The sequence below is a fragment of the Erigeron canadensis genome, chromosome 7 (assembly GCF_010389155.1).
Source record: "Erigeron canadensis isolate Cc75 chromosome 7, C_canadensis_v1, whole genome shotgun sequence".
In the NCBI taxonomy this organism is placed as follows: Eukaryota; Viridiplantae; Streptophyta; class Magnoliopsida; order Asterales; family Asteraceae; genus Erigeron; species Erigeron canadensis.
Window position 1 is genome coordinate 39,036,686 of NC_057767.1, and position 27,552 is coordinate 39,064,237.

The following is a 27,552-nucleotide window of genomic DNA, read 5'->3' on the forward strand; positions in this document are numbered from 1 at the left end:
TTTTTCAAACTATAAACATTCTTATATATTTAATTACATTCATATATACTAAACCCAATTAATAAATAAAAGAGAAATATATTTTTGGTAGTTTGAAGTTGTAATTTGATATTTGGAGAAAGGGTTCCCTTTTATATAGGAGTATAGATTAAGATAAAATACTTACATGTAGTAACAATTTTTAACAATGTAAGGTACGATTATCAAGGGCGATACTAAAGGGGGGGCAAGGGGGTCCAATGCCCCCTTCCAAATTTAAATTTTGTTATCTATTTTTAAATTTTTCATAAATTTTTAAAAGTTTTCTATAGGTTTTTAACATTTTGCCCCTTTTTAGATTTATTTTTCATAAGTTTTCTAAGTTTGCCCCCTTTGGAATTGTTTTCTGGTACCGCCTCTGACGATTATATTAGGGAAAAAAAACATACGAGTATTTTTTTTAAAATTTAAGCATTTATAATATTAAGGCTACCATTGTTCTCAATGATATTAATTTATTGAAACTGGAACTTTTTAAACTCTAGAAATTATATAAATAAGCATCTAACAAGATGCTAGATGCAACAAGTTACAACAACGATGTCTAGAAATACAACAAGAGCACAATCTAGACCTACTTGGAAACTTTAACTGCAAAGATTGCAAAAGGGTGGAAAAAACTTGTGTCAATCACAGATATTCAATGCATAAGAAAAAACTCCATCAAACGAAGGTCAAGCCATCGGTTTCACTTCGTGATGGTTTTGATGCAATCTCATACAAGTTCCGAGACACCAAAACCAAAACATACTTAAACAAAAGGACAAAAACAACCTATTCCACATCTAATCAAACCACACACAACTTGCAGCCAAAACTGGAAGTGAGCAGCAAACATTAGTCACTAAATGGACTCGAGTTCCATTGATCCCACACCAAACAACTTTTCTTCTTCTGGCTAAGAATCAAGTGATAAGAAGTTCGTGACCGTAGAGTTAAAAACTTTCATACTGACACCTAACCAAACCACACACAACTTGCAGCCAAAACTGGAAGTGAGCAGCAAACATTAGTCACTAAATGGACTCGAGTTCCATTGATCTCACACCAAACAACTTTTCTTCTTCTGGCTAAGAATCCAGAGATAAGAAGTTCATGACCGTTGAGTTAAAAACTTTCATGCTGCTCATACGAATACCATTATACATCGCATTATTCCTGGCTTTCCAAAGATGTCACCCCCAAATAAAAAAAAAACAAGCTCTAGTCATTGACGTGTGGTATTATTAATTCGTAGTTCCAAAAATCATTTCCGAACATAAGCATGGTCTGTACATATTGCAGATTTGACGTGATCATATTTTGTGATTGATTGCACTTTTTTTTTCTTGATTAGAAAAATAAAATACGAAAATAGTCTAATTAAATAATTATTTTAAATATATTATAAACTTTTAAGTTGTTTTGAGTTTTCAAAAAATAAATAGGCATTGTAAAACCGCAAGGAGGCTTGCATTTGTAGGAAAAATCACATGCACTCCTTGCGCGCAAATGCCAAGCACTCCTTGTGAATCCCAAGCAATGATCACAAGATGTGCTTGCGATTTGCATCCAGAAATGGCACATTTCTTTGTATTTCTAGGTTACTTGTAACATTTGCTTTTCTTTTTTGTGACAAATATTCAAATTGACAAACATTTAAGTTGGCTTTATGAAGAATTTGACACATATATATTGGATTACTGGCTTTACAACTTTTTTTTTCCCGACACTTGCTAGGAACATGTAACATTATTCTAAATTGCATGTAATGATAGTATGTATGTGTTAGTAAAAAAAAAACCTTTTAATTGTAAGAATTTTAATTTGCATACTTATATATTTTAAAAAAGTTTGAGTTCATTAAATGTATAATAATTAATATCTATGAACAAATCTCGTATGTAAGTAATCTCCGGAAGAAGTGTATCAGTTTCAAGAAATTCTCTCCAACGTTCACAACCTTACACTTACAACTGCAAATGACTCATGGAAATGTTCTTTCAACCCATCTGGTTCGTTCTCTGTCAAATCAATGAAGGAACTTCTCAATAGCACCACGTATGGTCCCAAGTGGTGTGTTGGGTAGAATAAGAAGCAAGAACAAATTGCAAACAAGATATAGTCGAATGATTCTGTATTATTTAAGCCAAATGCTTCAATAGTATGAAAGTACATAAATTTCGACAAGTGATTGATTGATTGAAAAATGAAAAACAACTACTAACTTTATAATAGAAAAACTCAACAAACTAATACTGAAAAGCTGCATAAATCTCAGTCTTCAACAACGTGCATATACCCGTTATTTTATTCCCAAATAATCGGTCAAAGTATTTCCACATATTTTGAGTAATACCCACGTCAACCTACATACTCCCCTTGAGGTGGGTATTCACCATCATCACATTCATACAGCCCGACCAGGTTCTTCATTTCCACAAATTTGACTCTACCCAAAGGTTTTGTGAGTATATCAGCCCGCTGTTGCTTCCCACTCACGTGCTCAACTTCTATCAATCCTTGTTCAACACATTCTCTAATGAAATGATACTTAGTATCAATATGCTTACTACGACCATGAAACACAGGGTTCTTCATTAAAGAAATCGCTGCTTCATTGTCCACCAAAAGCTTCACACACTGTGGATTCGACCCTGTAATTTCACTAACGAGATTCCTTAGCCACAACGCTTGACAGACGGCTGCAGTTGCAACCATATATTCTGCTTCGCAGGAGGATAGAACAATTGTTCTTTGTTTTTGTGATGACCATGTAACGACATTTCCAGATAAATAGAAGATAGTGCCCGTGGTGCCCTTTCTTCCTTCCTTATCATCCCCATAACTGCTGTCATAGTAGACTTGTAGTTTCCAATCTCCACCTGCTTTGTACTTCAACCCAACATGTAAAGAACCCTTCAAGTATCTTAATATGTGTTTGACTGCTGCCTGGTGACTTTCCTTTGGGTTTTCCATAAAACGACTCACCACTCCCACAGAGTAACATAAGTCAGGACGTGTATGTAACAAGTACCTGAGACTTCCAATGACCCACCTGTATTGAGTCGGGTCCACACTAGTCCCAACTTCATCCTTAGTCAGCTGTATTTTGTTTTCCATAGGGAACTGAGTAGAGTTACAATGCTCCATTTGTGTCAACTTCATTATTTTCTTTGCATACCCGGTTTGCTTTAAGGTGATGCCTGTTGGATCTTGCTTGACTTCTATGCCCAAATAGTAAGAAAGCAAGCCAAGATCACTCATGTCAAAACACTTCTTCATTTTCTCCTTGAAACAAAAAATGTCTTTCTCCCTTGAACCTGTTATAATAAGATCATCTACATATGCACCCAAGACTAGCAAAAACTCACCTCTCCTGATCGTGTAGACTGCAGGTTCATGGGTGCACTTGGTGAACCCGAGTTCTTTTAGTGTCTTATCCAGCTTAAAATTCCACATTCTTGGAGCTTGCTTCAAACCGTATAGCGCTTTATGCAAACGATACACATGATCCTCCTTGCCCTTTATCTCAAATCCTTTTGGTTGTGAGACATAGACCTCCTCCTCAAGATCACCATTTAGAAAAGCCGTCTTAACATCAAGATGGTGGACTTGCCAACCCTTTGATGCTGCCAATGCAAGGATAACTCTAACACTTTCAATACGTGCTACCGGAGCAAAAACATCCTCATAATCAACTCCATGTATCTGTACATAACCCTTCGCCACTAATCGTGCCTTATGCTTAGTCACGTTCCCCTTCTCATCTTTCTTTAGCTTGAAAATCCACTTCAACCCAATTACCGTTCGGTTTCGAGGTAACTGAGTTAAAGTCCATGTACGATTTTTTTCAATCGACTCTAGCTCAGACTTAATTGCCATTACCTAGCTTGTATGCGTGGCTGCTTCTTTAAATGAGGCTGGTTCTCCCTCCATCAAGAGTAACTCTTCACGCATGTACATCTCCTTAACTTGTTCTTCAGTCATCTTTGGAGCTTTTGCATTTATATCACTTAGTAGTCGGGTCCCTTTTACTGGAGTGTCATCAAAAAATGCAATATTACTTGAGCTTTTGTCTGGAGCACTTGTACAAGTGGTTGATAAAGATGTTTCACTTTGAGGTGTACCTGTGTAACTATTAAACACATGAAATGTTTTATTAGTAGAACTTTGAGGTGTAAGTATTCCGCTTGCATCAGAATTTCCAATTTCTTTTTCCATGTGAGTACTTTTCCCATCACCACAATTTATGGGATAAGAATTTCCCATAAAAATATACTGACTCATGCATGTGCTTGTACCATCTATTTCTTGTTCCACTTTCCAATCCCATGACTTGAATTCATCAAATAAAACATCACGTGACACCTCCAACTTTTTCTCTATTGGGTCATAGAGTCTATAAGCTTTGCTTCCTGGTTCCATCCCAATATAAATCATGCGATGACTTCTATCTTCTAACTTGCTTAAATAACCCTTCACGTTTTTTACATAAGCCATGCAACCAAATATTCTCAAATACTTGAGATTTGGTTTTCTCTTCTTCCAAGCCTCAAAAGGAGTCATGCTCTTAACTGCTTTTGTGGGTATTCTATTCAACAAGAAGACTGCATGTCGTACAGCCTCCCCCCACAACGATTCAGGTACATTCATCGAGTTTAAAAGTGACCGGGTTGTGTTCATGACAGTTCGATTTCTACGCTCTACAACCCCATTTTGTTGTGGGGTGTAGGGTGCAGTTGTTTGTCTCCTTATACCTTCATTCCTACAATACTCATTAAACAAGTTTGAATTAAACTCGCCTCCCCGATCAGTTCTTAAAGCCTTAACCTTGTATCTACCTTTACTCTCAACTTGAGCTTTAAATGCTTTAAAGTTTGCTAAGGCAGCGTCCTTACTCTTAAGCAAATAAACCCACATATAACGACTATAATCATCAACTATTAACAAAAAATAGCGATTACCACCCAAAGATATAAGTGTGATTGGCCCACACAAGTCCGCATGAACTAATTCTAAAGGCTTTGAGGCTCTCCATTCTGCCTCATAAGGAAAACTCTGTCGGGTTTGTTTTGCTATCATACACCCTTCACACACTTGCTTGGGGTGTTGTATGTATGGTAACCCAATTACATATTTCTTTCTAGCCATTAATTCTAGGCCATGAAAGTTTGTATGCCCCAGGCGAGCATGCCATGTCCATGCATCTTCACCAACTTTGGTCATTAAGCATGTGGGTGGTACAGGCTTCAAAGGATGTTTATAAAGTCTATTGGCAGACCTTTCAACTTTCAATACTAACCTCTTTTTATCATCATATAATCTTAAAGACTCATTATGCATGTGCACATCATAACCCACTTCTGTTAATTGACCAAGACTCAAAATATTTGTAGTGAGAGCAGGAATATAAAATACCTCATGAATCATGACCTGGTCTCCATTCTTGCAATGAAACAAGAGAGTACCTTTGCCTTTGATGTCGACTTTTGATCCATCTCCGAATTGAACCTTTCCCGATACATTCTCGTCCAATTCTGCAAAGACTTCTTTCAATTCAGTCATATGATTGCTTGCTCCATTGTCGAGGTACCACATGTTCTTTCTTGAATCATTCCAATTACCATACGATTCTGGGAAAACTTTATCTTCATTCAGCAAAACCATTGAATCAGGTTCCTCTCCACATACGGCCAGCATCAATGTGGGTTCATCTTCTTCCTCCTTAGTAAGATGAACTTCCTGATTTTGCTTCTTATCTTGTCTGCACTCGGTGGCGTAGTGACCAAAGCCTTGACAATTATAACACTTCACATTGCGTTTATCTCATGGCTTGTTATTTCCTCCACCATACTCATTAGGTGGGTTACCACCCCCGCGGTTGCCCCTTCCTCGAAAGGAGCCTCTTCCCCTTGTTCCATTTCTACCCCCACGATTATAACTCGAGCTTCAACCATGAGACCCACCAGGCTTGTTGTATGCTTTGTCACCATTTTTATCATCTGTTTTGGTGAACAACAAGGCTGAATCAGATGTACCAATCCCCTGTCGAAGCTTCAAACGGTCTTCATATGCCTTCAATCTTCCTATCACTTCATCGAAAGTGACCTCCTCCATTTTAATAAATTGTTCCGCACCAGCCACCATAGGAATGAATTTATTAGACACCGTATCGAACAATTTTCGCACCAACTCCTCATCGTCCAAAACCTCACCAACAAGTTTATACTTTGATATCATAGCCGACAACCTTCCACTATACTCATCAATAGTTTCCCCGTCTCGCATACGGAGTGCTTCAAACTCACTTTTGTACGTATGTAGGCGAGCCTTTTGCACACGTTCGACTCCCACATAACGTGTTTTCAACGACTCCCAAACCTCCTTTGCGGTTTTCTTCTTTGCCACTTGCAATAGAATTTCTTCGGGGATCGCTTGAAAAATAAATGCACGTGCTGTCTTGCTCTTCTTCACATCAATGACAACATCTTCCTCGGACTCTATCATCTCCCAGAGCCCCTGTGCATCTAATATTGCTTCCATTTTGATGGACCAAGTTGTGTAGTTTGTAGCTGTGAGAATTGGAACTTGGAAGGGTAAGGTGCTTTCTTTTGGTGGATTTGAAGAGCTTGTGATTAGAGACATGGTGTTAAATTTTGGATATTTTTGGCATGTAACAATGGTAGAGGAAAGGAAAAAAACCTTGCTCTAGATACCAAAATGTTGGGTAGAATAAGAAACAAGAACAAATTGCAAACAAGATATAGTCGAATGATTCTGTATTATTTAAGCTAAATGCTTCAATAGTATGAAAGTACAGAAATTTCGACAAGTGATTGATTGATTGAAAAATGAAAAACAACTACTAACTTTATAATAGAAAAACTCAACAAACTAATACTGAAAAGCTGCATAAATCTCGGTCTTCAACAACGTGCATATACCCGTTATTTTATTCCCAAATAATCGGTCAAAGTATTTCCACATATTTTGAGTAATACCCACGTCAACCTACATGGTGGCCTTTCCCATGGAACAAATTGGCACCGCTAAAGGCAAACATCTTAAGCTGGATACTTGAGATGAATCGACTTCCGACAACCGATATTCTTTTACAGAGAAATATCACCCCATCGTCCACAATTTGTCCAAATTGCAACTCACATCGAGCATCGGCCCAACATTTATTCCTGGACTGTGAATTTGCAGATGAACTATGGACTTTCATTCTCTCATGGTGCGGAATCCCGATAACAAAGCCCACACATGCTAGAACTCTTTTTGAACAACACAAAGACCCCTCAATTGAACCCAAGAAGTTGAAATATTTTAATGTTGTAGTCCTATCTTACATCTGGACTATTTGGAAGACCCATAACGACAAGATCTTTACAAATAAGAGATCCTCTATCCGATATGCCATCAAAGAAATCAAGTCTACAAGCTTTCTTTGGGTGTCAAATAGAGCAAGTTCATCATGAATTGAATGGAAAAATTGGTCAAAGTTCAATATATGTAATCTCTGAATTCTTCTTTGTTTCTATTCTTGTATGCTTACTAGCTACTTGCTAGTCTAGCTCTCTTCTATGATGAATAAAATCGATGTTAATAAAAGAAATAAAAAAATTAACATTTACTATAGAAATAATGGAATTATGGGAAACTGTAATTATTATCTTCGCTAGTTTAAAAAAATTAATTTTAAAACACTCCCACTGCGGCGCAGTGGGGGTTGCATCCACCCACTGCGGCGCAGTGGGTATAATCTGTAAAAAAAAAATTCGTGTTTTGTCTGATCGAGTCTAGTCCTTTCAGATGTGGGGTATACGATGAACCAATAGAAACTGATGTACCTAATTTATACCTATTACCCACATCGTTATTGGCCATTTTAATATATGTTTTTAGTCGTTTTTGTATGCATTTGGTGCGTTTATGGTGTTTGTTAGTGTTTACAGGTTCTAAATAGGTTACGCGTCCATTTGGTACATTTTCGGGTGATTATTGGCCAGGAAGTACGTTATATTGATGAGAGTTGATTTGAGTGGACGAGACGGCAGAGCTTAGCAAGTAATCGAGACCGAAAGTAGTTGGCTTTGTACAAGCTATGACTGCGCCGCAGTAGGGATGCATGTAGCCCACTGTGCCGCAGCCAAAATCCTCGGAAACAAATGAAGATTGCCCCACTGCGCCGCAGTGGGGGTCGTAGGTGAATGACTGCGCTGCAGTCTTGAAAGGAGGAAAAGAAGTCGTGGAAACGTACTGCGCCGTAGTGGTGGTTTGTTTAGCCACTGCGCCGCAGTCACCATGAAGTCAAAGTCAAACAAGCGCAGTGAGGGAAGACGAATCCCACTGTGCCGCAGTGGGAACACGGGGTCTGAAGGAATGGATCGGTTTTGCATCAGATTTTCAGAGAGTATATAAGCAAAAACCCTAGATCGAATGAAGGTTATCCAAAATCTTTCTAGGAGCTGCTCTATCAGGATTCTTCCTTCTCCAATCAAGTGAAACACTTAGGCGGACTCATCGAAGATATTACGGGCACCCATCTAGATCGTATCTACTTATTGTCTAGCATTTTATTTTCTTCAAACAATTGGTACATCATGTTTCTCTTCTATTTTATTCATTATTGTGAATTGATCATGAGTGGCTAACTGTTTAATCATCCACCTTGATGAAACCAGACGGATAATGTGATTGCAACATTTTTAATTCAAAAGGGTTTATTTAATTATCGTTGTTCTGTGATCTTGATGATATTAATTCTTTTCATTTATTAATTTCGATATTGGTTGCATATGATTCTTCGTTGGTGGTACCAGTTGAATGTGTATGTGATTTTAAAACAGTTACTTGTCTATAAGTAATTATCATTAGTTCATGGTATGATAGTGAATATCATTTTAAGAAAAGATTAATTTTGTAAACGTGATTGATATCGGTTGGTGGTACCATGTTTTTGTCACATAGGTTCAATTGATAATTTGATAGTCAATAAAACTGATTGCTAGAAGAATTGTCTTGGTTTTGGTGGTACCGGCTTGGGTAATTCGACTAGTAGTTAGGTGATTCGATAATTTGTTCACGGTTGGTGGTACCACGTGAGTAGCTTAATCTTGTCATGATTATCTTTTAAACTCTAGAGAATTTGTTCTTCATCAAATGCAATCACATTTAAAGTCAAGGGAAGTCAAGGTGGATGACTTTTAATTAACTGTCTAAACTGTTCTTTTAAATTTATGCAAACATTTTGCAAAACCAATTTATTTAATTGTCAAAAAGGAATTTCGAAGCAACACCCGTTTTCCAAACCATTTTACAAGCAACTAATCATTTCACAGTCCCTGAGAACGAACTTAGACTTACCTCTTAACTATATTACAAACGATCGGGTCCACTGCCCGTGAGTGCGTAGTAGTGAGTTTTTGGGTAGTTTTAATTTATAAATTTAAAGCTCAATTTTGCACATGAGAAACAAAACACAAAACCAAAAAAACTATGTAATAAACCAACAAAAACCCAAAGAAAAATAATCTTAACGGGATTCGATATAGCAAAATCCGAAAAAACGCGTGGTATAGGCGGACCAATAGAAAGAAAACACAAAAGCAAAAAAAACTATGTAAGAAACCAAGAAAAACCGAAAGAAAAATAACCTTAACAGAATCCGAAATGGCAAAATCTGGGAAAAAACACGGGGTACAGGTGGACCAATAGAACAGCGCCACGTGGCACGTGACACTGTTCATTGGGAATCTATAAGAAACGTGTGATGTGTCACTTTATAACCGATGACACGTGTCAAATTTTAATAAGCATGGTTACTATTGATAACCATGCCAAAAAAACCGAAAGAAAAAACTCCAAACGGGATCCGTAATGTCAGAATATAAATAGTGATGCATGGTATATGATGAACCAATAAAAGAGATCATATAAGCAAAAAAAAAAAGTTATCGAAAAACCAAGAAAAAGCGAAAGATAAATAATATTAAAGAAAATAAAAATAACAAAGGAAAAATAAAATGTTGAGTAAAAGTTTTCAATATATTAATTGAGAACATAAAAGCCAAAAAACTATGATGAACACAAAAAAAAACCCCAAACGGGATCCAAAATGGCAAAATCTAAATAGTAATGTGAGGTATACGATGAACCAATTGAAAGAAAACACAAAAGCAAAAAACTATGTAATAAACCAACAAAAACCGAAAGAAAAATAACTTTTACGGGATCCGATATGGCAAATCCGAAAAAATGCAGGGTATAGGTGGACCAATAGAAGAAAACACAAAAGCAAAAAAAAACTATGTAGGAAACCAAGAAAAACCGAACGAAAAATAACATTAACGGAATCCGATATGGCAAAAGCTGAGAAAAAACGCGGTGTACAGGAGGAACAATAGAACCGCGCCACGTGACACTGTTCATTGGGCTCGCCTTTAATGAGATTACGAGTAAAAGTTTTCAATATATTAATTGAGAACACAAAAGCCAAAAAATTATGATGAATACAAAAAAAAAACTCCAAACGGGATCCAAAATGGCAAAATCTAAATAGTGATGTGAGGTATACGATGAACCAATAGAAAGAAAACACAAAAGCAAAAAAAATATGTAATAAACCAACAAAAACCGAAACAAAAATAACCTTAACGGGATTTGATATGGCAAAATCCGGAAAAAAGCGGGGTATAGGTGGACCAATAGAAAGAAAACACAAAAGCAAAAAAACCTATGTAGGAAACCAAGAAAAACCGAACGAAAAATAACATTAACGGAATCCGATATGGCAAAATCTGAAAAAAAAACGCGAGGTATAGGTAGACCAATAGAACAGTGCCACATGGCACGTGACATCCTTCATTGGGCTCGCCTTTAACGAGATTACAATATCTCAAAGCAAAAACATCTTTGCGTCTTGGTGTCGTAGTAGTTTTATCCATTTGGTATCAATTGACTTGGGCCTACCAAGTTTGTATATGCAAATTATTTATTAAACCATGTTTTAAAACCGGTAATTTAACCGGACCAGGTGAATCGGCCTATCTATACTATATTATAAAAAGAATAGCCCCATATTAAAAGTTACATGGGGGAAAATGTCTAAAATACCCTTAATTATATATTACACTATTAGTCCTTAATCTTTTAAAGTATCTCAAATTCTCAATTAACTCTTTACATTAATTACTTTTACATCAATTATCTATATCACTCGACGCCGCCTCTACCATCAACAGTCGTCCCCCACCTACACCGTCGCCGCCACGAACACCGCCGCATAGCGCGGGTACCGTGCTAGTCATAGTAAGCTATTTAAGGGTTTTTTTTTACTAAAATTGTCATATAATTTACATTTTATTTCTTTCTAGATCATTGAATATTTTATTCCCGGACATGAATAAAAACCTATTTAAAAGTTAGACTGGTAGGCAATGGGTTGATAGCCCAGTAACATCTCAGACCTCTAATGAAGGTTTATTTTTTGGGCAACTAGCTAGGGTTCGAGCTCAAGGGGCGCAAGTTTACCACAAATGACATTCAATGTCGTATATATCGTGTCATTTGGCGATCTATCTGGGGGTTTTCCCTATGAACTACCGCGATGGCATACTGCCCGGTAGGTATAGAGATCACATATGGGGTGAACAAGCTCTAACCAAAAAACAAACGTTCAAAAAAAAAGCTAGACCGGTAATTTAACATTACACTTTGACCTTTTCAAATTAAAAACATAAATAAAACATGATCTCGGATATAAATTTCATAATTATAACTACTAATTTAGGGCTCATGTACTCCAAATCTCATAAAAAAGAATTGAGAAACGATCGTAATAATTCAAAAGGTTGAAGTAACTTTCGTTGAACTTAATATCATCTTTTAATGAACTAACATTAAATAAAAAATTTTAATGACCTATATGAGACAATTTAACAACTATTTATAACCTAGTAAGGAATAAAATTGTTAAATGGCTTGAAAAGGATAAAATGAAAAGTTTATAGAGATTTTGAAGAAAAAACTCTTTTTTTTCAAACAACAAATTCATTTGAACTACTCTATTACATCAAATATTTTAAGTTATTTGAAGATTAAGACTAAATTTAAGATTTTTATTCCACTAGGCATAAGTCTTTATTAAGTGATCGAGATAAACCTTATATATATTACTAGTTAGTTAATGGTTTATATTTTTTTCTAAATTTTTAATTTATATTTTATATAAAAATATTAGTGTATCAAACTTCTTATAAATCAAAAGAAAAAAAATACAAAGCAAGATAGAATTAAGCTAGATTCACTCAAAAGTAATATCAAATATATACAATATAACAGCAAAAATAACAGTAAAAAATAAAATTAATTAAAAAAAGTTTAACTAACCATATATGTACGTACGTTGATATTGATTAATGCTACGACTAGGGTTGTCAATATCGACCCAACCTGAACCCAACCAGAAAAAAACTTAGGTTAGGGTTGGGGATTTTCGAAAATAAAAAGATGATTCACATCCAAAATAAAAAGATGATTCAAAATTTTGTGAGATGCTAACTGATGTTGGGTGAGACACTAAGTTTATTAACTTTGTGCCAAGTTCTAATAATACCCTTGAATTTCGTTCTTTTTTTGGTACGTTTACACATCAATGATAGAGCTTTATAATGGTTGATTTATTCCATTATATATTTATATATATTTTGCTTATCAAGTCATATGAGTTGGGTCATGGGTTGGCGGGTTGTGGGTCAAATTTGAAATTTCTAACCTGAAATTTTTAGTGGGTTGGGTTAGGTAAGAGTTTTTCAACCTACCAACCTGTCAACCCGAACCCGCCAACCCACGACCCAACCCATTGACAACCCTAGACTGCTTACGATGTACATATATGCATATATATATATATATATATATATATATATATATAGGTGAGATATTTTGATACCACCTCTTATTTTAGGACCAACTAGGACCATTGATTTTTGTACACCATCATCATCTATTACGATATACAAGACTTTTTTTGTAAAAACATTAAGTCTTTCCGGCGATGGACCCATTAGAAAATCATGTGTAAGTAAGTTACTTACACATGTGTAAGTTAACTTACGAAAATCAATGGTCCTTTTTTGGATTTTTTTTAGTTGGTCTCAAATTATCTTTCCCCTATATATATATATATATATATATATATATATATATATAGGATAGAGATCAAATGAGAAGGTCCTTAAGGAGAGAAGGTTCGTTTTTTTTTAACTTGTTTTTTTGACTTTTATTCTTTTTTTCACATTTTTCATTCTCTTTAATTAACTTATTCCATATAAAAATTTTAAAAAAGTTTTAAAAATTAGTTTTTTCAAAGGGCATAGCCCGTAAGCTATAGGCGAAGCCTTTCGGCTTATGGCGGAGCCATAATAGCTAAGGGCGAAGCCTGTTAGGTAGATCACCCCATCACCGATCACCCCCTATAAATCACCCTCTATGACCTATCACTCCTACCAGCTACCTCTTATTAATATTCTTAAGGGCGAAGCCCGTACCGTACCCTTACATGTATAACTCACTAACTCGGGTTAGAATTTTTTTATTTTTATTTATTTTTTAAAAATTTTTTATGGATTGAATTAATTAAAAAAGAATAAGAAAAGTGAAAAAAAAGAATAAAAGTAAAAAAAACAAGCTAAAAAAAATAAAAAACAAACCTTCTCTTCATTCGCTCCTTAAGAACCTTCTCTCTGGATCTCTACCATATATATATATATATACACACGTAATAAATTAACCGGATATGAATAGTCATATATATATTTTTTCCAAATTAAGGAAAGAAAAGTATATCAAGTAATGAAGAAGGTAGCTGCACATGGATCGATCGATGGATCTAGGCCATAATTAACAAAAGAAAAAGAAAATGTAATGATAAAATTTAAATCGAATAATTAATTACAAATATATATATGTCATGATTCATTAGTACTTAATTAATTACACTATATATATATATGAATTACGAACGACTAATTAATTCTTCATTGCTTGATTCGTTCATCGATCGATCGATCAACTCATTTCTAGCTAGCTAGGCAGGGACAAAAATAAAAAAAAAATAAAACGTACGCACTAATTAAAAGGAAATGATGAGATGGATGGAACCAATTAAAGGTTGGAGGGCGGAGATCGATATGATGTAATCATGATCTATATATGTATGTATATGTATATAGTATAGATAATAATCATGGAAGTAGTGTCGTCTTGGGGCGGTAGTTTAGAGGGCCAATGTCGTTGTGCTTCCTGGAAGGACCAGAAGAAGGAAGTGGTATCTTTCGTTTCGGCATGAACCCATAAAAGTTGCCTCCTCTTCCTCTTGATGACAGATAATGATTCTTATTATTATTTGTTACTACTCGAAACACATGATCTCTGCTGCTGCTTGAAGTACTACTACTACTACACTCGCTTATATTATTAATAATGAGGAAGCTGATGAGCAATATCATCATCATCAACGACCGATGATGATGATGATGCCATCTGCCAAGAAGAAGATCATCACTACAATTCATCACACTTCTTCTTCTACCTCTCATTCTTATGCTGTATTCCCTCATACTTATTATTATTAACTCTCTCGTCGTTTGATCGATCTATTCGATCTTCAATCTAGCTATACGCAGCAGCTGCTAGCTAGTGTGTACGTACGTTTAATTGTTTATGTGTGTGTGTGTTTTTGTTATAAAAAGATCGATCGATTGAGAAAGTAGTGATCCTTAATTACACTAGTAGTTTTTATTTAATTATGACAAATTAAAAGAAAGAAATGAAAAAGATACTCTATATAGAGATGATTATTATTATGTTGAGACAAGAAAGAATGAGAGGAGGAGAGGCGTTGTGTTCGGGTGTATGTGTTAATTATAATTTTGGTTTTTTAATTATTATTCTTTTCCATCCAGCCATCTATTTATTACTCGTAATATATAGCTAGCAGTACGTACGTATTTTATATGCATATGTGCATGCAAGTACATATATATATACTCGTACATACGTAGCTACAACCATTGATTGATTATCCATGAAAAGTGCTTCCAACAAAGAAAAACTAACGCCCTTAGTTGCGGGAACGAAAAGTGAAAACAGTGTCAAGTTTAAGATTTTTTTTGTTATTTTTTTACTTTAGAAGCGAAAAGTGCAAAACGTGTCACGTTCAAAGGCGATAAATTTATTTTTCTTAAAATAATATTAAATAAAGTTACTTACTAAATATAATACAATTAAATTTAAAAGAACTTTAAAATATATTCAAGAAGACACATGTCGATTGTCGATTATAAATTGTAACAAGTGTGACAAATAACAAGTCAATCATGTTTTAGTTTATTGATTGATAAAAAATATATTCACGTTTGTTGTATATATTAATGTGTAGTTATTTTTTTTTTTTTTTTAGATAAGTGTGTGATCGTATAACTTAGGACTCCGTTTTGTTAGGGTCTCAAGTTAACCTATGCTAATCTCCTAGTTAATTATTTCGAAGAATATCCTATATTTAGGTTAGAAAAGGATAAAAGAAAAGGAAAAGAAAAAAAAAAGGTAACAACGAATAGTAGCTAGTGGTAACAAGGGGCCATACCCATACATGAATGAACCCCAAAAAGAGTCGAGACCATAGACCCTTTCACAGACAAAAGCTTTTTTACTTTCCGCTTCCTACGGTCCCATTTTCTACTCCACTTTAGAAGTAATAAAAATGTTACTAATACTAAGAAAAATTATTTAAATCATTTCACCTACACGGCTACACATACGACATACGTGTAGGTAAAAATGACGAAGTATATAAATATTGTCAGTCTCCAAGTGTAAGTGAAAGTAAATTTTACTAATTTTTAAATATGTCATTAAAACTAAAGTAACATTTTCTGAGACAGTGATTTATAATATGAATTGATATATGGTGAAGTTTGAAATTATGATGTCTTAGTTAAAAGCCTAGTGTGAGTAAAATGATTTCAGAATTGGAGACAAAGGTTTTATCAATATGAGTTTTTTCTGAAATTGAGGTTGGGTATATGAAATGACATGTCGCTGAGTCTAAATTTACCGATAAAAAAATAGTAACATTTTCTAGAAACAAATTAAATTTGTCACTAACATTGTTAGTATGTAATTAAAAACCATTTTGAATGTAGTATGTATGCCTTTTAGCTTATCCGGCCATACCAAACATCATGATCAGCGCACGCTTTTGTCACTTTATTATTTCAAAACTTTATAAGTAATTAATACAGGTTCATATGGAGTTATCGTTAAAATTTTTTTATTTATTTTAATTTATACACTAACATAACATACAAATTCCAAATATATGAGATTATTAGAACCAATTGATATATGTTGGTTCAAATATACAAGTATGACGTTAATTAATTAGCCGATTAAATCCACAACCATTTTTATCCATTAATTTACAGCAATTATCCGTATATTGATGCATAACATACAAATGTCTAAAACAGTGATTGTTGTAGATGAATAAAAACTATTGTGGCTGTTTTTGGTTTCCAATACCATCGTGTAAGTTTACTTGTGTTTTTGCTTTTGGACGTTGTACTTACAACTTAAATTGATTGCGACACAACTTTTAACATTGCAGCGCCACTTGAGAAGAACCATACATAATTAATAACATAAATCGACTACTGATCCTTGAGCAGTTTGCAATGCATCGTGTTTACTTGATTTTAGTATTTGTTTTAACACGTTATATTTGCTCACAAAGCATGTCCTTTTAGATTGTTGTTTTGCTCACAAAGCATGTCCTTTTATTATTTGCTTATGAAGCACGCGAATTGATAGGCTCCTCCGCTCCTTTTTGCATGTCCTTACCTATCTAAATGGGCTTGGGCCTATAACATTCTTTGAAACTTTGAACGGTACCGTTCTTAATTATTTACTTACAATAGTATAAATACGATGGTAAATTAATAGCCTTAGGCTTCTTAATTGGGCCGGCCTGTTATTGATACATGAAAAAAACAAAAACGATAAATGGTTGCCAACTTGTATCATTTGGTACCCAGAGCGACACATAAATTCATGTATGGTAAACATCATCTTTAATTGGTCACAAAATAAAGTTTCCTTGTTTTTTTTTTTTTTTTTTCCATCTTTCGAACCTCTAACGTATTGCATTCATTTTTCAACTTAAAATCAATACAAAACATTAGATTGTTAATTACACTAAGATTTTAAATTTTAAAATGAGTTAGTAAAATGAATCTATAATACTTGTTTTTTAGTGAACTTAAAATCTGTATTGTGTGTCTTTATCTTCTCATTAAACGTACTTAAGAGTTTAGACACTGTCTTATAATTCTAATCATCTCAAAACTCGTTTTTATAATTTATTTTTGAAAATTTAAAGTTCATACATACAAACTATTTAAATTAATAAATTTTTAATCTATCGACATAACAATATCTTTTTAAATTAATAAAAAGTTCTGGTCACAATATTATATATTTATTGGACGCATGCGTGCGCAATGCAATATATAGTAACGGCAGTAGCGACGACAGTGTGGTGGTAGTGGTGATGTCAGGTGATAATGTTGGGTTACTTGTTAATGTAAAAGTTTTTGATGTAACATGTAATAGTGTAGTTATTTTATGGGATAAGAGATTTATGTTATATATTATTTTAATGAATTTTTGTTATATAAAAAATGAGAAAGTAGAGGTCTTAATAAGCTATGAAGTGACGAGGATGAGTTTTCTTCAATAAGCTTTGAAGTGATCCATACATACATAATATATAGTTGGAAGAAATTGGCGGTATGCGTACCTGGTAAAAAACAAACAACACTTTGCCTATATAAAAAAAATAAAAAGGATATTCTATAAATAAATAAATTTCATTTTGTTTCGAGGGAGGGAGGGAGGGTTTTACCTTATCTTCTTCGTTTCTGCTTTGTTAGTATTTCTTAAAACAAACAGAGAGAGAATAACAAAACCATAAAAATATCTATGAAAATGGGAAAGCAACCCGGCGGCCAAATGCTACAACACAAACAACAGAAGAACCAATTAGTGCTAGTATGGAAACATATTCCTCAACAACCACAATCTGTTATTAATAGTGTTGGGTTTGCGACGGTTACAACAATGTTGGAAAAGCAGACGTTAGAATTCGAACCCACGGCGGCACAGCTGGTGAAACACCCGCTGGCGATTGTTGCTTTGGTTCCTAAAGAAGCTGCTGTGTTTGTTGCTGGTGCCTTTTCTGGTGCGGCTGCTAAATCAGTTACCGCCCCTCTTGACCGGATTAAACTCATTATGCAGGTATATATTCTCCTATACCGTAACCCGTTAATTATACATTCTCATACTAACTACTACTAATTGTATTTGCCTGCAGCTTATAATAAAAAAAAAAAAAATTGATTAATTATAGTCGTTTATGGTACGTGCTTATACTTAATTGATGTATACTATCCTATGTATATATATATTAATTTTAATCGGCAGTAACACAGAATATTTATAGCAAACTTTATATATATGATTATTATTAGAGTATGATTTTACACTTGACAAAATTCGAATTTCCTTTTCATGAGTTAAACCCGGGTTTCTCACTGCTTTAGTGCTTTATCATCATGGATCATCAATTTTTGAATATATGAGACAGGCGTATATATTAATACGAGCCCATCCCTCTACCAAAATCATACCCATATCCATAGCCAAATAAAAACAAGCGTAGATAAGGGGCAGTCAGTTACAACTTACAAGCTACATCAAAATAAGGGAATAAGGCTATCTCCAATGGGGTGCACTTAGGTGCCCTTGAATATCCTTTGCCGTTGAAACTTGTCCAAAACTAAGGATTTTTTGAAGGATGTCCTTACCTAAGGGCATGCCCTTACTTGTTCTTACCTAATATATTTTTGTTTTTAGTGGAGGTAAAAGGATATGTAAGGATGTTTGTATGGTTAGAGATAAATTATAAGATTTGAAGGATTTGTAAGGATGTATAAGGATTTGTAAGGATATGATGTGGCAGCTCAAGGGGCGTCCTTAGCATTAAGATAGCCTAAGCAAGTTTAATCGGACCTACCAACTGACACAAATGCTTAAAAATGAATCTACTTCCCAGTTTGATTTTTTATTTTTATTATTATTATTATTATCTTTTGTTTAAGTTGAGCATACAAAAGAACGTATACTAGAGTCAATTACATTAACACATCGATATTTCTTTGCTAATTAAGAAAATAACTTTTATCCATTTATAGAGCTTAACTAATAGTTGAACAGGAGCAAATGAAAATAAACAAACATATACAGATATGCTATGTTTATGCATGCTCCTTTTCATTTATGTGTGTTTGTGTTCGCCGTTTCCTTATTTATTAAGGCTTACTAATTTAGTACATTATCTAACTTAATAAATATGAACGAGGAACATTGTTCGTTTGTTTAGTTTAATGAATTGAGAATTTAGTACGTTCATGATTATATGTTAGTACATAAACAACCATTTTTTGCCGGATGGTTCACAAATTGTTTGTCGAACGTTTTGGTAGTTTACAACCCCACTTTATTTAGAGTTTGGCAAGAATAACATTTTAGAAGTGGAATATTTGCCAGATATATTGTTATAGATGGATTTAAAGCGTATTGAGTTTTCCACTTTACATAGTTCTTATGATCTCTTTTGCTGGCAGACCCATGGTCTAAGAGTCGGGAAAGAAAATGCGACGAAAGCAATTGGATTTATACAGGTATGTTTATATTAAACCTATGAATAATCATGTATCGAGCCATTGATATATATAGTGATGATGTTAGACAATAATGACTTGCAGGCATTTGTAAATATAGGGAAGCAAGAAGGCATCAAAGGGTATTGGAAGGGTAACTTTGCTCAGGTGCATGCTTACATGATCTACTTCATTGCTTTCCTTGTTTGCTGTCTTAAAAGAAAATAAAAAAACACTTCATCTCCTTTTTTTTTGTTTCCAATCAAACATTGTTATTATAGCTGGTTACATCAACCTTATTCGCATGTGCATTCTGTTTGAAATTTAACTCTTCCTGTTTCAAGAAGCTAGTCCCATGAGAAGTGCAACGTCCCATTTTGTGGCATAATTTGAAACTAATAGCAACAATTCCCTCCAATTTGTTGTTAATGATGGCTGTTGTATATATACATTTAACTAATGGTTGCGAAAGCATTGGTAAAACCTGATGTCTTGTCAAACATTGTAGTTCATATGAGATTTGGTCTGTAGATATTTCTACATCTATATTTGTTTGATGGGTACTTTACGTCCTTATGTAGATCAACCAACCGTGCAGGTAGTACGTGTCCTCCCCTATAGTGCAGTCCAGCTCTTTGCATATGACACCTACAAGGTATGGAAAGTCATAATCTTGAGTTATTGTAAGCGCTGTTGGATATTGTAAGCAATACATGAATATTTTAAAATTACTGTAAATTTGCAGAAACTTTTTAGGGGAACGGATGCTGAGCTTTCTCTTATTGGAAGATTGGCCGCAGGGGCTTGTGCTGGCATGACTTCAACTTTCGTAAGATTAGGACCTAGTGATTTTCTACTCAGAATTTATCATATATATAATTATGCTTATATTTCTCTAAGCCATGAAAATTGATACATCTGCCATGAAACTTTTTACAAAGAAGTAACTGAAATCAACATCTACTGTTTGGATCCGAGTAAACTTTGTGGACCATACTCGATATGGTCAATCCCAAAATGATCATGCTTCAGATGTATATATTAGTGTTAACCTTGGAATTTATTTCAGGTTACATACCCACTAGATGTCCTCAGACTACGTTTGGCGGTTGATCCAGGATATCAAACAATGACAGATGTAAGATTGATAATTTTTAAATTATCCAAGTCAAAATGCTTATGTTTTGAAATTGGGTGATACTGTAATTCAGGTTTTTGTAAAGATGCTAAAAGAGGAAGGACTGGGATCTTTCTATAGGGGTCTCGGACCTTCTCTTATCGGCATAGCCCCCTACGTTGCTGTCAACTTTTGCGTATTTGACTTGTGAGTTTATCGTCCTTTCTTAATCACTCAGCCAAGACACAGATTGAAACCAAAGTTAGATACAATGGGCTTTACAGCCAAAGTGACCAATTTTTAAATTCAAATATTAATTACCTAGTTTAATTTTATTCAAAACCATTTAATGTTTCATTTTTGATAGTTATTATAAATATGTATTGACACAATATTCTTGTTCTCCGGTGACATTAGTAAAGCCAATATCAGAATATCTTGAAAACTAATAAATCTGACATTGAAGTCAATAAGCAAGTATATTTTGATTAGCTATATATAATGTATTCCATATGATGCTATCAGGATGAAGAAGTCTTTGCCAGAAAGATTTCGCAATAGACCTGAAGCGTCAATAGTGACAGCCTTTGTGGCAGCTAGTATTGCCACACTTACGTGCTACCCATTGGACACGGTTAGAAGGCAAATGCAAATGAGGGGTACTCCGTACAAGACTATCATAGACGCTTTTCCAGGTAATTATTGATCAAGCTTGGTTGTTCCTTTTACAGCATTTACGTTCCATTGCAAATGTAAGTAAACACTCAATTCCGTCTTCCACGGGTGTTGGGTCCCAATACCTCAACAGTGTATGGGGGAGGTTAAGATTTAGACAACCGTACTATAATAACATGTTCCCTACCATGACGGTGTAGAGAGGTTGCTCCAGGTTCTATCTAAGATAGATAGGACCTCCAACCTTGCACGGCATGAGGATGAGATCCTTGACCTCTGTCTCTAGAGACAAGGGTGTTAACCACTTATCCAACCTTGCTGATTGTATGTTCTCTTGCAAATACAGTACTCATGTTAAATAATCTGCATATTTCATCTTAAACTTATGTCTTAGTATACATTACAAAGAAGCACATTTGAGTTGCTTATGAGGATTTTCTCTTGATTCAGGTATAGTTGCTCGTGATGGTGTAGTTGGATTGTACAGGGGTTTTGTGCCGAACGCTTTAAAAACCTTACCAAACAGCAGGTTGCGCTTACCTTACAAACTGCGTGTATATATATATATATATATTTTCTGTTATTATATCCATTTGAAAAAAACCCATTCATCATTTTGTAGCATTAAGCTCACTGCCTTTGATGCTATGAAGCGCTTGATATCAGCAAGTGAGGTAGAATTTCAAAGAATTATGGAAGAAAACCGCATTCAACAAAAGCAGAGCGCCAACGCTTCAACACTTTAAATGTTACTACACATTAATCCGTTTTTTTCTTAAAAGGTATTGTTTGTCGAGAGACGCTATGTGTAGCCGAGATAATTTATCTAGCCGAATCATTAATTAGTATGATAAACTTGAGGGAGGCCTTTTCAATTTCTAGTTACCATCTTGTTTGTTGGTGTTATTGAAGGCCATTTTTGATATTTATCAGTTTCTTTTATTCATTCCCATAATACTCTTGTTATTCTTATTTCAGATGTCTTATTTCAGATAATATATGCATTCTTGTTACTCTTCTGTACCCGGATTTCAAAGAGATTGAATATTATCGTTGTTAGTATATTATCTATGCATTATTATTATTCTTGTATACACAGATTTTGAATAGATTGAATAATACTGTTGTTGTATATACATTCTTACCTCGTGGAAATTACAAAGCTTTTTCAACTTGGCTTAAAATAACATATTGCGTAATATCATGTATTCATATGCCACTTGTTTGAAAAATGTAACACTTTCCTAAGTTGTTATTATTTTGCTTTGTGAAATGCATCACAACGATAACTATACGATTCCGTCAAAATGTAAAATACTAGACATGCTTTTGTATAAATTTATTTTTCACCGACTAGTGTTTTGATTGTATAAATGTTTCAAAATGACGAGTCCAAAACGACGTGCGGCAAAAGTTAGGTATTTTATATCAAAGATGAATTTAAAAGAGTGAAAGTAATTATTTAATTAGTTATAGGAATCATAAATAAAAACTAATGTGGTTTTTTCACGATGTGAGAGTGTTTGATATAATCCAATGTTACAAAACTTGGATTGATCGGGCTGGTTGAATCGGTGAATGATGCAGTGATGGTCATGAAAATTCAAATGCCGAGGTTGATTTGGGAGAAAATATGTCCTTAGCTCTTAAAAAACTCAAATATATAAGCAAATTTTTTATAAATGAAATTTTATAACAATTATAAGATCGTAATTTTATAATTCAGCTATTAACTAATTATAACGAACAGAAATATGTGCTAAAAATACAAAGACTTTTACCAATTTTCTTCGTATCCCAATAATACCAATTACAAGAGATTAAATAAGCAAAAAGATAACTACTACTTCTACTCGCGTCCTTAATTTTATGGACTTGATGCACCACTAATTTCTCGAGATGGCAAAAAGACCCGTATTGGGAAAGAAACTTCATTTTATTTGTGTTATTTTGAAGTTTTGGACATGTGAAGTGGATTTGTCGTTCTATGAGTGAAAGAAAGAAGTCCACTCAGTCGTCACATGTGACATGTGTAGTTAGTATATGATTTTATTATTATTAGTAGGTAAGAAGATGCAAAATCATTTCCCCTAAAATATAGTTAGAAATTAGAAATGGTAAGACTGACTAATATCTGAGTTTAATCGACTAGAGGAGAGAGTGTGAGAGAGAGAGAGAGGGATGGCGTCATTATCATCGGAATCGTTGACGACGGATTCGAGGGTGAAGGCGATAATGATATATCCTATAAAATCATGCAAAGGGATGAGCGTATCGGAAGCCCCCCTCAGTCCGACCGGGTTTTTGTGGGATCGTCATTGGGCGGTTGTGAACTCAAATAATGGCAGAGCCTGCACCCAGAGGGTCGAACCCAGGCTCGCTCTCATCCATGTCCATTTGCCACCTCTAGCCTTTTCTTCTTCTCCCCCTCCTCCTTGTTCTTGCTTGGGTCAGTACATTTCTTTTCTTTTTGTTTTTATTTTTTGATTCAATTGTTTCAGGTGTATGTAAAACTAAAAGTGTATATTAGTAAGCCACTACGACTCCTTGTTATTGTGAAATCGTTTCCTGTATGTCAGTCGTTGGGGCTCCTGGGATGCCCGAGCTCCAGGTCTCCTTGAGTAAACCATCGTTGAAGTCTGATGGGGTCTCCGTATGGGAATGGACCGGCTCAGCCTTAGATGAGGGAGACAAGGCCGCCCAATGGTTCACCGATTTTCTTGGAAAACCTTGCCGCTTGGTGCGCTTTAATGAAGGCCTGCACACAACCACCCTTATTTTTATACTACGATATTTTGATCTCTTTATACATATCTCTTCAGTATTATTATTTATATTAAAAGAAAGATTAATTGCTTTGATCTGTTTTCCGAATATAGACTCAGAGACTCGGCCGGTTGACCCTCTGTATGCTACTGGATTTAATGTCAAATTTACTGATGCTTTCCAGTTTCTTCTAATCTCACAGGTTCGCCCTTGTAATTTATAGCTATTCTTTCCGAAACATTTTTTCCTTTCTTTGTTGTGTAATTGGGTGAGAGTGACAAACACAATTTGTAGTATTAGATTACATCGGGTTCTTCAAGTAAAGTAGAGTCTGATTTACAAGACTCTCCCAAAAATGTGATCCATCGTAAACCTGATCACTAACACTCTGCTCCCGACTCTATCCAAGGAAAGAAAGGAAGGGGAGGCTTGTTCCGTGCTCATGAGTTTCATTTAATTAGAGAATGGTAGGGGAGGGAAGAGGATGCAACGCTTCTCTTGGAGAGAAGGGGAAGGAAGAGGATGGTTAATATAGCATGATTTTCCTTTCCATCCCGTCCTTCCATAAGCATGATCTCCTCCTTCCCATCCCATCCCCTCCTCTCCTCTTCGTTTCTTCCCTATAAATACTCCGGAACTTTGTGAGTAAACTATTATTTGGGCTTTGCAGGCTTCTTTGGATACAGTGAATGAACAACTAAAGGAACCAGTCAGTATTAACCGATTTAGACCCAAGTATGTCGTATATTATACTCGTATTTATAAAAAATTATTTGTTTACTTATACAAAGTATCCATGGCATTCAAACATACCATGGGATCCATACATGGGTCCATATAATTGCAATCTAAATACCAGCGACGTACTTTTAGCTTTTATATTAATGTTAATGAATATCCTATCGTGGAACTTTTTTGTGTTGCAGCATACTTGTCGATGGCTGTGAATCATTTGCCGAGGACCTCTGGAAACAGATCAGAATTAACCAGTCCAATTTTCATGGAGTCATGCTTTGCCCTCGTTGTAAGGTATTGCACTAATACTCCTGTTTAATCAACTCATTTACTTATGAAAGAGTCAGTTGGGATTATTTCTTATCTTTAACTCGAAAAAATAGCTTAATGGGTAACACAGTTTTGATCCGTTACCCATTTCAAATAATATACTCGTATCATAAATGGTGTCTGACACACTAACTGATATAAAATTATAAAATTTTGATCATCCTGATCGATACATATAAAAGAAAGACGTTTTTGACCCATTACTCCGTTACCCACTTCACTCTCCACATTCTCGCACAATGCTGATTATAATTCTGTTTCGTTTTTCCCCATAATCTTATTTAAGACCTTCAACTTCTGTGCTTATCACATTTAGCATACCTCTTTTGTCAGGTACCTACTATTAATCAAGAGGATGCAACAGAAGGTAGCGAACCAACTGCAACCATGATGAAGTTCCGATCGGCCAAAGCCTTGGAAGTGAACACCACTACCACAAAATATAAGGGACGGGTGAGTGCCAAAATTTGGGAAAACTATTATTTTAGGTTAATAGAACTTAGACACACACACACACATCTTGTATTCTCTAGATGTGGATCAATGGGTTTGCCATGAAGCTCGTATGTAAATTGGGAACATCTATGACTAGCTAATTGTAATAAAGGTTGGATGCAATTTGTAGGTATACCTTGGGCAAATGCTGGTGTGCGAGGATAATGACAGCAGTTTTAGGAAGATTATTAGTGTTGGAGACATTGTTCATGTGGAACAGGTATTCTCATCCTATGCAGATGTTGCTGTTTAAAGTCTCATCCAATAGTCACAATTATAACCATATGTAATATGTACAAAGTTGTTTGTGGTCATTATCACAGACCATGCCATCACTCACAGCAATCCTTATAAACAAAATAAAAATAATGGTGCTTTTCCTAATCATTTGTTGGTTAATTAAAGCTCTAACGTGAAGAAAACAACCTACGGCCAGGTTTTGCAGAGACCATGTTATGTTAATCTGAAATCTGAAGGTCTTTTTTGTGCATTTTGCTTCTCTTTATATGCATCCAATTTTTATTCAATCAACTTCCATGGAGTAGCAAATTAACAATGTAGATACTAACAAAAATCAATATGGTAAATAGTAACACTCCAACATGTGCTCCGATGTGGCCGGCACTCATACATTCCTTTTGTTAGTTACAGTTACATGCTACTCTGGTACTCAAGTAAATTGGATACATTGATGAATAGTGGCTTGATACTGAAATAGACAGATTTAACGGTTGTTCTTATGGGGTAAATCGTAAATGTATATCATCTACTCAATCGGATTTCTCATGCTTAGTTAGTAAATGACTGCTCTGCACATGTAATAAGCACAAGTAAGATTGAAAGTACTCTGGCCTCCAATAGTTGATATCAAGTGTTCAGTACACTTTTTGAGTTGGAAAAAACATCAGGGTGCATTGCGGAATTACTTACAAACTCCTCTATACCAAACTTTGTAAGCTCACACACCTTCTAATCAAACACAAACAACATGAAACCTAATTTTGACCCGCAACTTTGATAGGTTGCATCTCCCAGTAGCTTTGGAGAAAATGAAACGGCAACATCAATTCTCCCACAGCTATGTAGAAAATGATGAACCTAAATGAGGTTGATCTCGCTTTGAATATATATATGCTTTTATTCGATCGATCACAAGCTTAATTAATTTATGTTTCTAGATAGATGTAAGAAGTTTTATGACCCAAGTGGACATACCTTAGCTAATAATTCCCATTCACAAATTAATTAGTTGAGACTCATGTGATGACTCATCCTAACCATGCTCGCATGTACGTCTCATCATAAATTCATAACAAGACAAGTTATATTATTCTTACCTCCATTTATCATATGTGGGGAATTTATTTATAGTCTACAATTAACATTACGAGTATATAAGTAGTTAAGCGCTTCGATCTTCAATACGCAACAAACAAACTATTTTTGACACCAATTAATTTACGTCGTAGCACTTTTTGACAATCAGACTACTCCCTCTCTATGGATCATCAACAGATCTGTCAAGTGTACGTGAATTTCTGTCTGTCTGACTAACAAGTGACGTTGTGCGTATGTAAGTGTTGGAGGTAACAGTATAATAACAATATGCAATTCCTTAAATATATATTA

At 34.8% G+C, this 27,552-nt stretch overlaps 3 protein-coding genes across 4 annotated transcripts; 2 read left to right on the forward strand and 1 right to left on the reverse strand.

Annotated features, from left to right (window-relative positions):
• Positions 1–5,970: 5,970 nt before the first annotated feature.
• LOC122609522 lies at positions 5,971–6,564 on the reverse strand. Its single transcript, XM_043782558.1, has one exon. It carries the CDS (start codon positions 6,562–6,564, stop codon positions 5,971–5,973), a length of 594 nt encoding a protein of 197 aa, XP_043638493.1.
• An 11,412-nt stretch (positions 6,565–17,976) lies between these two features.
• LOC122608059 (thylakoid ADP,ATP carrier protein, chloroplastic-like) lies at positions 17,977–22,588 on the forward strand. Its single transcript, XM_043781144.1, has 10 exons — positions 17,977–18,381; positions 19,770–19,826; positions 19,911–19,973; positions 20,404–20,460; positions 20,551–20,634; positions 20,875–20,943; positions 21,017–21,129; positions 21,448–21,617; positions 22,048–22,126; positions 22,220–22,588. The coding sequence occupies exons 1-10, from the start codon at positions 18,067–18,069 to the stop codon at positions 22,341–22,343; spliced, it is 1,131 nt and encodes a 376-aa protein (XP_043637079.1). The 5' UTR covers positions 17,977–18,066; the 3' UTR covers positions 22,344–22,588.
• A 984-nt stretch (positions 22,589–23,572) lies between these two features.
• Positions 23,573–26,307, forward strand: LOC122606958 (mitochondrial amidoxime reducing component 2-like). Of its 2 annotated transcripts, XM_043779861.1 has the most exons (7): positions 23,573–24,046; positions 24,177–24,353; positions 24,477–24,565; positions 25,034–25,098; positions 25,290–25,392; positions 25,762–25,881; positions 26,054–26,307. In XM_043779861.1, exons 1-7 carry the CDS (start codon positions 23,779–23,781, stop codon positions 26,174–26,176), a joined length of 945 nt encoding a protein of 314 aa, XP_043635796.1. In that variant the 5' UTR covers positions 23,573–23,778; the 3' UTR covers positions 26,177–26,307. The 2 variants fall into 2 exon arrangements, with proteins under 2 accessions (XP_043635796.1, XP_043635797.1); XM_043779862.1 differs by lacking the exon at positions 24,177–24,353 and having other exon boundaries at positions 23,584–24,046.
• The last annotated feature ends 1,245 nt before the right edge of the window (positions 26,308–27,552 follow it).